Source organism: Lepidochelys kempii, chromosome 8, assembly GCF_965140285.1.
Source record: "Lepidochelys kempii isolate rLepKem1 chromosome 8, rLepKem1.hap1, whole genome shotgun sequence".
NCBI lineage: Eukaryota > Metazoa > Chordata > Testudines > Cheloniidae > Lepidochelys > Lepidochelys kempii.
The window spans coordinates 64377953-64394323 of NC_136387.1; the positions used below are offsets into that span (position 1 = coordinate 64377953).

At 41.4% G+C, this 16371-nt stretch overlaps 1 protein-coding gene across 3 annotated transcripts; it reads left to right on the forward strand.

Annotated features, from left to right (window-relative positions):
* Positions 1-847: 847 nt before the first annotated feature.
* Positions 848-15987, forward strand: LHX9 (LIM homeobox 9). 3 transcript variants are annotated; one of them, XM_073356772.1, is made up of 6 exons: positions 848-1365; positions 3085-3287; positions 4388-4743; positions 7655-7660; positions 10549-10751; positions 12011-12268. In XM_073356772.1, exons 1-6 carry the CDS (start codon positions 1192-1194, stop codon positions 12266-12268), a joined length of 1200 nt encoding a protein of 399 aa, XP_073212873.1. In that variant the 5' UTR covers positions 848-1191. The 3 variants fall into 3 exon arrangements, with proteins under 3 accessions (XP_073212873.1, XP_073212875.1, XP_073212876.1); XM_073356774.1 differs by lacking the exons at positions 7655-7660; positions 12011-12268 and adding an exon at positions 15333-15987; XM_073356775.1 differs by lacking the exons at positions 7655-7660; positions 12011-12268 and adding an exon at positions 15333-15987 and having other exon boundaries at positions 4391-4743.
* Positions 15988-16371: the final 384 nt, after the last annotated feature.

A 16371-nucleotide genomic window follows, 5' to 3' on the forward strand; every position in this document is an offset into this window, starting at 1 on the left:
GCCCGGCGGGACGTTAACACGGCTGGAAGTTTAAACTTCACCAGCGGGTGCAGGGGAGTTACTGATCCCCCGGCGGCTGGGCAGGAGCAAGGTGACTGGCGCTATCCCCAGCTCGTGATCTCTGCCCGGTCTGCGGCTAAGTCTTCCACATGGGAGCCGGGGTCCACCCGAGACGAGGGGGGCTAATTCTCCAGCATCCTTTCTGTGGACACAATAACTGGGGGGGGGGGGAGTTGCTTAATGCTCTTTGGTTAATTACACTGCTAGCAAGGTCCAGCCGCTCCCCAGGATAGTAACCTCCACCCTACGCCTACAAAGGTGTTCTCATTTTCCTGCCGCCACCAAAGGGCCCAAAGGGGGGTGAATCTGGGGTCTGTAGGCGGCCCTGGCCATTCAGCACCGCCAGGGGAGACAATAAACACTGCAAGATCCTGCACTTCTATGGGTAAACTGGGGGTAGGGGGGGCCAGGGGGAGAGACCCGCCAAAACAATCCAGCCGCAATTCTCAGCTCAGCAACCCTGCACAGGGTGCTCTGAATTTCCCTTGTCCCTGTAACACGCGTTAGCTGGGACTCCTCTCTCTCTGTATGTGTGTGTGTTTTTGGGGTGGGGTGGGGGTATAGATCCCACCATCCCCAACTAGCATGTTTGTCACTGCTTGCCTATCACCGGGGGTTGAGAGGAGGATGACAGGTCTTTGTTGTCTGAATAAAAATCAGTGGTAGCTCTAGGGAGAGAACTCCTCCTACTAAATTATCAAAAATGGGCTGGCTTTAGTCTCTTAACAAATTGGACAGAGCTCCGGAAAGCAGCAGTCCCCAATCCAACCTACAGGCACTGGGAACTTTAAAGCAACCAGGGACTGCTGAAAATAGCACTTCTTTTTGCTTTCTTTGTGTTCAAAACTATTTCCTTTCCCGACCGATTTGGCTGCCCCTAGTTCCAAGTCTCTTCAGTCAGGAGCCCCCGCTCTCCACCGCAGTAACAGATTCTCCTGCTTGGTTTTTTGTTTGTTTGTTTTGTTATTCTTATTATATTATTTTTCCTCTCCCCCTTGTTTGTTTTCTGCACATCTTCAGGAAGCCCTCGGTGCTTGTGCAAAGAGAAGCCACTATTGCAATCTCCCCCTGCCTGCGCCGTGCGCCTTGGTGTAGACATTTTGGATGATCTAAAGACTCTGGGGTCTGTATATGGAAATAGTGGGGTGCAGAGCAGAAGAAAATACTTGTCCTTTCCGTCCCCCAGCCATGCTTTTCCACGGGATCTCCGGAGGCCACATCCAAGGAATCATGGAGGAGATGGAGAGGAGATCCAAGACCGAGTCCCGCCTGGCCAAAGGCGGACAAATGAACGGCCGGGAAACGGTAAGAAACAAGCTAGCACCCCTTTAAAGGGAATCACTGCAAGATACTAGCCTGCATCCTCATAGACACAGTCTGGGGGAAGAGAGACTCTGCTTCCCTCCCTCCCCCGTTCCCTTACACCCCTTACGTTTAGAAACATTTCTGAGGCTCACGTTAAACACCAATGGCTCTCTAATGGAGTCTGTTATGCTGGGAGGCTGAGACATGCATTCGTCTAAAATTTGTGTGTGTGTGCTCATCTGAGTCATAAGAGCGAAAATATTTAAAGTTTCATAAGAGGAACACTTTTTAACTCATTATAGCGAAGCAGACCTCTGACTCCTGAATAGTTTTCAGTGGGAGCCTGGCTTTCTCATTTATCAAGGGGCTACAGGCCGGGTTTTGAAAAGGTGCATTTTACCCTTAGCAGCCCTGGCACTTTCCAAACTGGACTGTAGAAATCTTCGCTGCAAAATTGTTTGTTTTCTTCGGGGCGAGGGGCGGTGTTTAAAGTAAAAATGTAGCTTTAATGTTTGAAAAGGGAGCAGCCCTGCTGAATGTTATTTCTTCGGCCACATTGTCTGGAAATAATCTCTTTTCTTAGCAAACGAGTTGTAACCTTAGCAATGATAACACCCCACGTCTGGAGAAACGGTCCCCTAGCTTCATACAATATCTTCTGCAAAGCGAGCTCCCGCATTTCTCCTACTTGTAGGACTTCCGTTGAGCACTGGAACACAAAGTAACCGCCTGGGGAACTGCTCTACTGCTTTGAGCTATTGGGTTTCCCTCCCTTCTCCTATTAAATAAACTCCTGAGGGTTTTGCAATGTGAATTCAACTCATCCCCCCAGTTGTTACAAAAAGGAAAGACACTGAATTGCGTTTGCATTTTCAGCTAAAAAGAATTCGGTGATAAGAACAGATGGATTTTTTTTCTTTTCCTAAAACAAAACAAAAAAACAACTATGTTAAGTTCGTGTTTGGGGGGTTATTCTGGTATGTACACTATTCCTCCATCTCCGTTTCTTATTAGTGGGATTTCTTATGGAAAACAGGCCAACAGACACTTGAAAACGTTTATTAATGAAAGGAAAAGGCAATAATTTAAGGGGAAAAAACCCTCCCTGTGCATTCTTTTCATTAGGATCACTCTCCAACATTTTGATTGTTCTCAATTAATTCTTCATTGACTATTTTCCCTTCATTTCTGCTCTAAGAGGGCTATTTGCATTTAGAGGAGGGATTTTAAATAGTTTAAGTGGTATTCAAATTTAAACAGGAATTCGAATTGGGAATGTCTCCACTGATGCAAATTTCTAGGGCAGCAAGGCGATATTTTCCTATTTATAAAATACTCGCTAGTCTGGATTTCCTACCACCAAAGGGTGCAATTTTAAAACTAACGGGGAAGCCAGGGCCAACTCTGTAACTTCCCCAGGACTAGAAAACAATCAGTTCTCGTGTCCTAGTGAGGCCTAATCACCGGGCTATAGGTACTGAAAATAAGTTACATCATTAGAGAAGGTTTGATGGGCTAAACACCCAAGTCGTGTCCCCTAGGGGAGGTAGCCTGGCCAGCTGAAAGGCCAGAGCAAATGCAGCCAGTTCGGTTCCAAACAGCTGGGGGTTCTTTCTGTGAGCCCAGGCTTTGGTTCTTGCGGCAGTCCCAGTCCAAGCATCACAACGCCCGCATGTCTTGATTTGCTTTCTCATCCACTTTTGTGTGGTTGTTTTGCAGAACATGCCCCCAATGAGCCCCGAGAAGCCTGCTTTGTGTGCTGGTTGTGGAGGGAAGATCTCAGACAGATATTACCTGCTGGCTGTTGACAAACAATGGCACCTCAGGTGTCTTAAATGCTGTGAATGTAAACTGGCTTTGGAGTCAGAACTCACCTGCTTTGCCAAGGACGGCAGTATTTACTGCAAGGAGGATTATTACAGGTACAGCACTCAGTCCCTACCGGTTCAAATGCCCAGTCCTCCCCAGAATAGCAGCAGCCAAACCACTCATGTCCAGCTCGGGATAGCTTCTTAGAGGCAGACTCCTCATTTTATACACGTGGCTTTAGGGCAAGTACATCAAATGTGCCTCCTTTGTAAATCTCGCACGTGTAAAATACGGATCGACATTTTCAAGAGACACGATGTTCAAGCATGGTAAGGTATAAACAACAACAGGAGACAGAGTCCCACATAGTCTAGGTGCTGTGGGATCGCTGCCAAAGTTTCAAACAAAAGTTTCGCTCTCGCTGTAGCGTGTATATTTCTTTCCCGTTTCCCAAGAGCAGGGGTCACCCTCCTGAACTGGCCAGGTATCTAAGCTAATGGTAAAGCTCCGGAGAGACGCTGTAAAGAATAGCAGAGGCAGCTCTTATTGGTACAACAAACCATCCTTTCTGCTAAATCAAACCAACTCCTTGCAGCTCACGGCTAGATGTTGAATTCTCATCGGCCAGCGGCTCTAGGCAGGCAGAATTCCAGCAGAGCGCAGTTTCGTGGCTTGCTTGATTTGTTTTGATTTTCTGTTTTTTCCCCACCGTGCCCAGTTCTCTCTCCCTCCCAGCCTCTCAGTCCGGTTTAGGGTTTAAGGAACGAAGGGGAAGTGAGAACAAGTTTTCTCCCATTGCTGCTTGTTTATCTTTATTAACGCTAGTCGAGATTGTCAAATTTTATCTAGTTGTCAAATAAAAAAAATCCAGGCAGAAAGATCAGTTTCCTGAAGAAAATTAAAGTGGACTATTTCTGGCCCATTCTCCTTTTCTCATACACAGAGTTTCTAACGAGCCCAAAGAGTTTAAATTGGCCAGAACTGGGGCTTCAGGAGAGGCCTACGTTGAAGGCCGTTCTCTGAGGGTTGGGTAGAAAGGGGTCCAGCTGCAAGATTTGGGGAGCAAATATTGTTAGGCTCTCAGTTCAGGAGCAGAACTGGGGGGGGGGAGGGAGAGGGGGCGTGATTCAAGTCAGGGGAGCTGGGCAGCACCCGGGGGCTGGGCAGGACTTATCACCTTTCTGGTTGATGCCCACTTTTCTGTTTCCTTCAGAAGGTTCTCCGTGCAGAGATGTGCCCGCTGCCACCTTGGGATCTCAGCCTCTGAAATGGTCATGAGAGCCAGGGAGTCGGTTTATCACTTGAGCTGCTTCACGTGCACCACCTGCAACAAGACTCTGACCACAGGCGATCACTTTGGCATGAAGGACAACCTGGTTTACTGCAGGGCCCATTTCGAGACCCTTTTGCAAGGCGAATACCCGCCTCAGTTGAGCTATACTGAGCTGGCTGCCAAGAGCGGAGGGCTGGCACTGCCTTACTTCAATGGCACTGGTACAGTCCAGAAAGGGAGGCCCAGGAAGAGAAAAAGCCCAGCTCTAGGAGTGGACATCGTCAGTTACAACTCAGGTGAGAACAGGGCCCTGAACCTTCCGCTCCACAGAAAGGGGCCTTCTCAGGCTCCCCTCCCCAGCCAGGCAGTATCTGTAACTCATCCAGGCCAAATCTTGCTTAACCATTGGAAAATCAAACACACAGTCTTCTGAGGGTTGGAGCATTTGCAGGAAAGCGAACAGAAGCCCTTCTAAAAAGCTGTCTTCCTCTATTAATGTCAAATACCCACACAGTCACTTCCCAGGGTGAAGACAACGCCCCCGCCCCCAAACCCAGCCCTACCTCTCTGTAGGAATGCGGGAGATGTGCTTGCTTTGATTGTCTCAAAACCAAACCCTCCACCACTCGGACCCCAATTCAGGGTCACCTAAACTGATCAACAGAATATAACTCTGGAGGAAACATGTCTGATTTCCGTAGGCCTCCACGTGAATCTGCAGATACTCAGTTATTGTAACTCATTCCTCAGGCTGAATATTTTCCCGTTTTGCTGGCAGTTTTTTTTCCCTACCCCCTCCTCCGCCAACAGCTCCCTAGAGCGGGGCAATAAGAAGCAGATTAACACACGGCGTGTCTGTTCCGTTCACAGTGAAAGGAAGGGACAACAGCTGAGCTGGAACAGCGTTATTATCTGAAACGCTTTTAACTTTAGTACCTTTGTCACCCAAATATCAGAACTATTTCTGCGCCAGAAAGCGCCACGGGCCCGAATTAAATCGTTTCAGGCAAGTCACACGGAGTTCCACTAACCTGCAGACGAAAGAATTGCCCGAATTTAAACCGAATTTAAAAATGACCGATCCCCAAAGAATGTTTGTAGTGAGTCTCCATTTATTCCTGAAATTGCCCTGTAACAGGGAAAGAAAGGTGTGTGTGTGGGGGGGGGGGGCTGTTAGAGTGAGCAGCGTTGTGTTTTCCTGGGTAGGCAGCAAGACGTTTCACTCCCAGTTGAGCTGGGGGACGGAATTCTGGGCGGTGACCTGCAGTGTGCCTGGGGAAGGCTAGGGCTGGTGTGTCCGCGTCCTGTAGCTGGGGGTGCTCGAGGACTCGCAACTGGGCTCAATGAAGCAAAGCGGTCACCGCGGAGGGGTGCACAGAAAAGGGGACCCGGCTATTTCAGTTGGAAGAAACTGCTCTGCGCGCTATAACAACGCACCAACTCCGGCCTGCAATTCCTCCCCCGAGTTCACCCCATTGCCACGGAGACGCAAAGAGTCCTCCCTCTCCCTTCCCCCAGCCCGCACAACCCAGTCCTCCCCGGGCGGCCACTTCTCTTTGGGGCGGTTTTGTGAAGAGGGCTTCAGTGTGGAACTGCTTAGCGCTGTGCGAGGCTATTTCAGCTCCTCTGATGCGTGGCCCTTGGAGCCAGGGCAATCAGTGCATTAATTGTTCTTTGTTAATTGAAGATGACATGGGAATCCCTGGGCACTGAGCAGTTCCTAATCAAGTCCCGAACGGCTCTGACGGAAGGGGAACCTGTAGCCCGGTCACCCGCTTCGGGATTGCGAGCCAGGAATTCAGTTTGGGTTCCATGTTATTCCTTATTCGCATACAATCATCCGAGCTCGCCCAGACCTCTCGAAACCAAACATTTAGAAGCCATTCCCTGTGATAATTATGCTCACAAGCCTGGGGAAAGGCGAAAAAAATAGGCTACAGCAAAACCCCTTTGAATACTAATGGGGGGGGGGAGTGAAACGCCTTTATAAAGGCAATGTGGTGTTTGCGTTTGTATGTTAAGTTAAAAAGTCTTTTCTTTCTTTCTTTCTCCGCCTCGTCCCCAGATAGTTAGCGGGGCCACTCTCTGCAAAGGAGCTTAAGAAGCCGCATCTAGGACTAGGAGACAAAATGTAGCTCACCCAAATGGGAACGCAGAGTTTACACGGGGGAATGTCTGAGTAAAGCGAAGCTACTTCGGACCGGCTTCTTTCGAGTCAGTCGAGATCAGCCACCATAATTTCTGTAGCTTTAACATGTCATTTTTTGTGGGGGAAGACTAGGAAAAGCCAGTGTTGGCACGTGGTCTTGAGAAAGTACATTTTACAACTAAACTAAAGACGGTCTAGCGCTGATAATTCCAACCATTGACCAATTTAACACTCAAGAAAGCCACAGAATCTCTGATGCTTATAGAATAACATGAAATAGATATAACTGTTATTTGAAAGGAAAAAAAAACACCCCTGCAGTAGGCAGCCATTTAAAAAAAATACATTTTTCCTCGTTCGCCTTTGGCTTCACGATTGAGAACTATTCTTTTATGTAATTGTCTCCAAAGGGTAACGAATCTAAATAGAAATAGACATAGAGGATTCAAAGCGTGAATTTAGAGCAATCGGAAAAGTGGGACACTTACACTTTCCAGAAGCAGGAAAGAGTCTAAAAGGCAGTCTTCTAGGGTATCTTTCTCTCAGATATTAGCCACAACATGTGCTGGCCTTTTGCATGTGTAATTAACGGTTTAGCTGGAAACCTGGGTACTGATTCTCTAATCTAATTCAACACAACAGGATAGAAAGGATGAAGTGAAAGTATTTTGTCAGGCAGGATGGATTTGGTTTTAAAAGACCTCACTAAATATCACTTTCAATTGTATGTGGCAGGGAACAAAAAGGTGTTTTCCCCTTGGTGGTATTTCATTAAATTCTGTACGAAAGAAAGCCAGTAGTTTTTTCCACCTCTAAAATATTGCAATTCCAAGTCTGTTCCTACTTTTCAAACTCCAAAGTGTTCTAATAGCTAGATGAATGTGTTAGTGACCCCTAGTGGCATCTGTAGGCAGGCGTATTTCTCAGGTAAAGGCTGAAAACTCGTTTAAGAACTATGTTTATCAGAAGCCTGATCATTACTAAAGTCAAAATATATGTCTTTAGACCTGTTTAACTGCAATTTTAGACCCTGATGGGTTCCTAAACGTGGACACTAGTGCTCAGTGATTGTTTTGTCTCTTAGCTGTAATTCACTGTGAAAACATCTCTGAACACTAGAACATAACTTAAACATTTCCATAACGTATTTGTGCTAAAACTTATCAAGTTTCGGACTGCACTCTGCAGGTAGGCAAAGGAATCCATTTGTTGTGTTAAAAGCTAGAGTGGTAACTGACGATGAAAGAGTCTCGGAAGAGGGGCAAAAACTTACCTTTCCAATAAATCAAGATGCTTTCTTAATCAAAACACATATATCATCCTATTCATACTGCAAGGTGTAGGACATTATGGAAACAACCCAAACTTCTAAAAAATTGAATTAAATGTGTTGCTACCCCTGTTTCAGCAAACAATTTGACCGTACGATGGAGAAAAAGTTTATTCTCAAACAAGATTATATGAATATTGCTTAGATTATGTGTGTATGTATGTGTATATAGTTTATATATTCGCGCACACATAAAGAGGCAGGAGAGTGTTGTGGCTAGGCACTGGAGTAGGCTCTAGGAGAACTGGGTTTTGTTCTTGGCTCTGACACAGCCCTCTTTTGTGACCTTGGATGAATCACTTAATCTCTTTGTTTCTCAACTATAAACTGGAGACCTAACAATACTTCAGAGGGTTATGAAGCTAACACCATTAATATTTGTGAGGGGCTCAGATACTACAGTGATAAGTGTCCTATAAATAATTTACTTGATCCATATTAGCTACCATATGTTAGAAATAATTTCTATTTTGAGAGCAATTGTGTTGAACAATTGTCCAAGGGACAGAAAGGTCATCACATCTGAAGAATGTAAATTATCTCAAAATAAAGGCAAGTTTTCTTTCCCTAGGGCAATGTTTTGCACAGCTATTGCTCAAGAACTCAATCCCTTATGGTGTGTAAATGTAATCACTTTGCAAAGTGTATTTGGTGAGATTTTGGCAATGGGAAGTGTATTGTGCTGGCCACTAAAAAAAAAGGATGGTGCAAAGAAACATGCAGGAATGTATTGCCTGAATTTTAGCTATAGACTAGTTTTTCAGGCAATAATGTAAGAGTTTAAGCCACACAATGCTATTTCAGCCATTTAGAGAACAGACTGGTGTAATTATTATATAAATTGGGATTTTCAAAGGCACCTGAGGTAGTTATGAGCCCATGTACCATTGACTTAGGCACCTTTGGAAAAGCCAAGCCATAATAAATAAATAACTGCTCAGAAACCATGTGCTATAAGAGACTTGGCTAGACAGTCAGATAAATAGGCATTGTTGCCGCATAACTTGAATGCTTTAATAAAAAATGGCCTGCGATTAGCTAAAATAACTTCTTAGAGCCAAATTTTGATATCCTTGTTCACCATGAACAGTATTTTACCACTCAAACAGTCCCATTGAAGGCAGTAGGACGGCATGTGGAATAAAGTGTTATTCAGCAAGGGTAAAAATATTGGAAACCTGGTCCTAAGTTACTTCCAAGGTAATTTCCACGTCCAGATGGTTTCAGAACTGTCAGTTTATTTTATTTGAAAGTACAGATATTACTATAATTGTAGCTAGAATCGCTTCCATCCTGGGTGAACATTCACCTGATCCTTTGTTTATGTGTTTCGCAGCTACCAGATGTAACTGTAAACGTGTCTCCTAATTCAGTAGGGAGCAGAGCTCTGAGAAGACTTGAGCTTCTTATTTTTGGGGCAGTTGAAAGCTGTTTTGCCTCTTTTTAGCACTGCAAGTCTCAGAGGTTCTACTGACTGATGCAATGCAAAGTGCTAACTGTGTGCTTTTCATATATATGTGTGTGTGGGGGACACACACACTGAGAGTTGGCTAAGACTAGTTAATAAATCCAACTGTAGGGAAGTAGACTAAAATAAATTCAAATGAAGAATTAATGAAGCCAGGGCTAATTTACATGGTACATTCTTTACAATTTTTAAATTAGATTTTTTAAAATTCATGTTCTTTGTTCTGTGGCAATCAGATTTGCCCTCTGTGTGATTGAGCTAGCTTTGTAAAATATAATCCTGAAAATGATCAGATTATTTTTCAGGCCTAAAAGTAAAACATGGATGACTTTGTTATTTTTCTTGGTATTTGTCTCATTCCTGTCCCAAGCATAGGCAGTGACACCAGATACCTAGCCCTACCACTGGCCTGGTGTGCAACTCACACCCGTGAGGCAGTAATCTGCAATATATTTGCCATGCAAAGTGACATTAACAACTTTAAACGTCATCAAATCAAGGCACATCTTCAGCTCTGTGGTCTGGTAAGTTGGCCATTCTGCAGAATGGTCTATGTAGGTGCCAATATAGCTGTGGTAACACTGCAGGCACCAACCCCCAACGTTTTTCATATAAAATTCTAGGCAGAATCCAAATGCATTTATTTTGCGTTTTATCCGCAAATGGTTCGGTATTTATACTTGTCAAAACAAGCCTTCCCACCTAATGCTGCTTTTTTTTGCCTGCTGGTGATTTGGGAAGATTCAAAATGTTGGTTTGATCTTTACTCTTCTCTCAAGCGAGGGCGGTTTCAATGAGTGAAATTTTAAATGATTCTTTGGAAACATAACAAAACCCTTCATCACCAGAGGGACGTGAAAATTAATGCCAAAGGAGTGAAACTTGGCAGGTCTGCCCTCAATATACTGTTTCCTTAGCAGGTGTGAGCCTGAGGGATATAATAAATGTTAAGAACAGGAAAAGGCCATCCTCCTGACCTTTATTTGTAAATCTAAATACCACTTCATGCCCATCCCGACACCATATTAGTTCAGTCCCCTCTTTCTTCTCCAAAAAGAGCGTATGATTCTGGAAACTTGCCTTAGTTTTATTTACTACAGTATGATGCATGATCACAGCCAACTCCTTGTTGTGTCATGTTATTTACTGATCAGGTTGTAATGAGAATGAGGCAGATCACCTGGACAGAGACCAGCAGCCTTACCCCCCCTCCCAGAAGACTAAGCGCATGCGCACTTCCTTCAAACACCACCAGCTCCGCACCATGAAGTCCTACTTTGCTATCAACCACAACCCAGATGCCAAGGACCTCAAGCAGCTTGCCCAGAAAACGGGCCTGACCAAGAGAGTTCTGCAGGTAAGAAGCCACCATCACAGGCTTGACAAAACTCCCCTCCCCCTGCCAATACAATAGTATCTCCCTTATTTAGACTGTTATATGTATATCTCTTCTTCTTAGTATAACATTGCTATGTCCCTAGAAAGTGTGCAGAGAACTTAATGGGTAAAGTACTAAATGGCAGGAGTGCCCAGTGTATAGCTCACCACCCAAATTCAGCCCACAGAATTCTGAAATGTGGTCTGTGATCACCTTCATTCTTCATACGCAGGAACTATCTCCAGACATTGCAAGGGAAGCAATGCACCCTGGGACTTGTAGTCTCTAGGTGGTAACCTCTATATTAAGGGGATAGAAGCAATCTGCTCCATTTTACATAAATGAGGTACAGCCTTTGGGCTCCCTTTAAGTTGTCGTTGTGGCCCTTGGTTGGGCAAAGTCTGGTTTCCCTGGGATATGGCAAACAAGCTTTGGCTGATATGATCCTCCAGGACCAGATTGCTCCCTTTCTCCATGTCTATCCTTAAGGGCCTCCATAGTAAAGTCAACAGTTAGTCATTCCCCTACCTAAGATACGCCCCCCAAAAAATCACAGTTTGAAAAAATAAATAACTGTAAATCCCCTCTCATTGTGTGCTAGCTCAGTGAAATTAAAGTGAGGTATGTAGTGCTGTGTGCAGTGTGCAGAGAGAAGGCAGCGATCAAGGCAAAAAGAGAATCTATTAGCATTAATTGCTTGTCCATGTTACGTGTCACCTAAAACATTTAAAATGAACCCAGAGCTTTATAGGGAAGAGGACTAGGAACCCCTTATTAATAACCAGTGCTAGAGGGGATGGTATCAGTTTCCCTTTTTAAGTTTTCAGTCTTTAAAAATGGTCACAAAAGTTTACCAGCCCAAGCACAAAATCTTTACTTTACGCATCCTTTACCATGATGACCTAGGTAATGGAACAACACCCCCCACCCCAAGGATATGTTACTTGCCCATCAGAAAAGTTACTCTCCTTGGATGAGTGGGTGAGTAGACTTCTGCAAGGCTGCTCTAAGAGATCCTCATCATGGGCTTCAATGTTCCATTAATCAGCACCCACAGTGTTGGACCTAATGTACAGATGCCTTTGTATGACGGAAATGAAGCAAACTGGTAGTAAACAAAGATGTAGAGTTACTTAGATGATTTGCCAAACAAAAAACAAACATAAAAAATACATAAAAGCAAAAACAAAAACAAAAAGCAAACATCGGTAAAGAAATCAATTGGGATTGGTTTGCAGGTTTGGTTCCAAAACGCAAGAGCCAAATTCAGAAGGAACCTTTTGCGGCAGGAGAATGGGGGTGTCGATAAAGCTGATGGCACGTCACTTCCGGCACCGCCCTCAGCAGACAGCGGCGCTCTCACTCCACCCGGCACTGCGACCACTTTAACAGACCTGACCAATCCCACTATCACTGTAGTGACATCAGTGACCTCTAACTTGGACAGCCACGAATCCGGGAGCCCCTCACAAACTACCTTAACGAACCTTTTCTAACATTTGAATATTTTTTTTATTCTTATTCTTCTTTATTATTATTTACAAGACTCTTTATTTTTTTTAAACAAACCCACAAAATATTTGGGAAAACAAACAGCTTGGTGTGTAGCATCTGCAGCCACTTGGCAAATGAGTTTGCAGTAATATGTCTCCATTACAAATGAACATATTTTGTCTATAAATTGTATTTGGATTTTTTTTAATTCATCAGACAATTGAAAGGAAAGTTATGAAGCATTCTAATAAGTGCCTCTTAAAATTGTATGTTACTTATTTCCAGAATCTTGGGGGGAGGAGAGGGAGAAGGAAATTATATTCCCACTCTGATAATTGGAGAAAGCCTCTGACAGTTCATTTAAAGCCAATAGTTTGCTACTCTAGGATTGTATGTGCATTTATGGAGTTTCAGAGTCCTAAGTCTAACTTTATTTTTATAATACATGTTCAAGTTTCATACTATGTATTTTTCACACCTACAAAACAAATCAAATTAGGAATTGGAATAGACAGAGGCATTCCAAGTGTCAATGCTTCTTCTTCTTCTTCTTGTATAAATATTAGTTATGAGCTTGACCCTGTATTCATTGAGCACCCAAAATTCCCATGCAGGTCAATAATCTCAACCCTGCAAGACATTCATCCATGTGGAATGTCCATTGACACCAATGGGAGCAGGGCACGGATGGAGGATTTGCAGGATTAGGCTTAATGGGAGTGGTGTGTAGGTAAGGACTGCAAGATCGGGCCCTTGGTCTGTGAATCCTGCATTATGCACACCAAAGGCCCTAATCCTACAAACGCTTATGCTCCAGAGTAACTTTTCTTATGTAAGGAGGCTCACTAAGGTATACACCAGAGGAACAATTCAAATGAGGAGTCCCATTGATTTCAATGAGTTTTCTCATATGAGTAAGGTTACTCTGTTGCATGACTGTTTGTGGGATTGGGCCACAAGGCTGAATAATTCAATATAAGTTTTAGTATTGCCGAGGCAAAATTTCATTTTTTCCCTCTCTGCCATAAATGCCACTGATTTTAATTTAAAAAATAAATAAATGAAAACAATTAACTTTATATGGCCCTGATCCTGCACTATTAAAGCCAATGGGAGATTTGTCATTAACTTTAGTGAGTGTAGGATGAAGTTCTAAAAGTATACATATGTTTATTACTAAGGCAATTCTCGATGAATTAAACTTTTTCAGGGAAGATGGAAATAAGCAAAATATAATTTATTAAGATGTTTAAGGAAACTGATTTTAGGACATTTTATTCATGCTATTTTGAATTTATTTTAGATGTTTCATGAGATTGTATCAGACACTTTGTTTAATACATGAACTTAAATCTTTAGTACATTAATATTTCTAATATATACTTTAATTTTTTAACTTTTGTATAAAAGAAAAAAGCATTAGAAGAATTCCTATGAAATTTGGAATTGGCAGTGGATAGCTTTGAGGCAGATAAACTCAGAACACCTTGTGGATGCTGATCTAAATACATTTCCTAGTTTACAATAGCATTCTTTTTCTTTTTTTTTTAATTTTAATAAAACTAAAAGTCTGAATGGTCTGGGCAGTGGTGAATGTTCATTTGTTCCCATTTATTGTAGTTAAAAATAATTAGATTGTGGAAAGTCTGAGACACAAAAACAAAAAAAACCAGTCAAGATCTACATCTTGCTTTTAGTGGATTGTTAAGAATAACTTTGCACATAGAATCCACTTTTTAGACCCCATCAAATCTCTCTTTTGGTGGTGAAAGTGGCTATTTAATATATTTTAAAGGTGTCCTTTTTGGCTGTATAAATGTGTGGTTACATATTGACAGTTCACTGCCCACATTAAAGTGCATTATTGTAACTTTTGCTCAGGGTTTTTAGAAAATTAGCACAGAAAAGTAGCTTATTTTTTAAAAAAAAGATGATGGAAGAAATGTTAACACTGTAATAGAAGAAAGGTGTGTTTGCCATTATATATTTAGCAAGTATGGTTATCATCTTCTATGGAGCTTAAATCTTGACTTTTCCTATTTCTATAATCTTATGGGCATTTACCACTAACCAGACCAAACAACCTTGGTAAGGCTGATATCTTTATTAATACACTTTTACAGGTAAAAATATTGATACTTATAAATTTTGTTCTTTGACAGAACAATATATGGTACTATAGATCTACTTTATTAAGTAGACTAATTATAACTCAGTTCTACTATGTGCCTTATGATATAACTTGGGAGTAAGTTTGTGAAAAATCAGGATATATGTGTTGTTTGTTAAATTAACTGTTTTAAGCCCTTTTGACACCTCACTAGTTTTGTACTGTTTTACCTCTTATTTCTGAAACTCTTTTTATGGTGTATCCTGTTAGAGGGGACAAACATGTCATAGAAAGCAGTTGTGCACTCTTTCAGATATAGTTGATAAATTCAATAATCTTATATATTGAGCTTCGTGTTTATAGTACAGTAAGTGGTCTAGCAAAATTGTCCATGTTTCTTTGTTTATTGATAAATGCATTGTATAGAAACTATTTCCCCTAAATATTTATGGACCAAACAATTGTGATATATCCTATTAAATTTGTGTGAATAAATCATTTTGGATCCAAGGAGTTTTATTTCCCATCAGTTTTTTTTTTAATTTAAAGTCTACCTGTATCTATGTGTCTGCATTTTTATTATGAATGAATGAATGAATGGTGTTAAACATGGGAATGCAAGCTTATAAATGTGATTTCTTTTTAGGTTTTCACTTTCTTCATAGTAAATGTACTTACCATTGATGGCGCAACTTAGGTTTTAATTTTTAAACCCCACCCTTTTTTTTTTTTGCACATGAAAAGTAATGCCCCACTGATTTGATATTGCAACCTTATCTTAGGATTTTAAAAATCAGATAACTAGCAGCTACAGTAATTGCATGAAAAATATAACAAATAATTATGAAATGAATCAAGATTTAATGCTAGGTATATTGAACACAAACTAGAATTGCAGACCCCTAAAAGCCAGGTTGCTCTGTAGTTTAATAAATTGTCACTATGATTTCTTTCAGGGAGAACAAATCTTGGGGCATTACAGCCAAACATCCCGACGTTTGAAAATTCCCTAAAGTATTAAAAGAAGGGGAAAAGTTTGATCGGAAATCCACTGCAGTGAAGACAAAGACAATATTAGGTTATGATAATCATATATTTAAAAATTTATTGAGCCAAAAAAAATTAAAAAATAAAATAAAAGACTCAAATGTCATTTCCTGAATGTTAACAAAACATATGTTATTTTATGGTGTTTAATTATCAGAACAAAAGGCTTAAACAATTTGTGTGGTATTAAAAACAAATTCAGAGAAACTGTGTATAAAACCAGAGCAACCTGGCAGCAATCTACCCAGCCCATATTTGAAGACAATTCTTCCTAAAAACAAATTAAAAATCACATTTGTCAAGCACAAGTACTTGTAAAATAAAATCCGAATGCATTCATTCCACCTGCTTGCTAATGTGTATTAGTCATGTCTGTTAAATGGCATATTGTAAATTCAGAGAAAAAACTTTTCACTCATTTAAGGTCATAGGGATCAAAACCAAGTAATTTTAGTACGATTGTTTCTGGCTTCTTTTTTTAATAACACAAAGAAATCTGCATGCACTTTTCCATCTGTCACCAATAGTGTACATTTCTGTATGATGCATTTTCTCTTTGATGTTTCTTGTACAATAAATAGCTTTCATTAATAAACATTTTATTTGATGCAAACATAGTTAACTTTATGTAAACTCATAGATAACTGTTGAAATTAATTTAAACTCATTTTTTGAGAAGAAGCAGTACAGTACATTTCCATCATGTTATATATAGAAAACCAAAAGAATGAGGTGGCAATATTGTTGCAAAGTGTAAAATAATTTCCTTTGGTGTTTAAATTTTTCATTTTCTTCTCTTCCTTTGTTGTGTACAATTGACATATCTAAAACAAGATTAATAATAATTCCACCAGCTTCAACAACAAAACTAACAAAGTATAATCAGCATAGGAAAGCATATGCAGCATAGTATGCAAAACCATCTATGACTTTTTAGAATACAGAAGT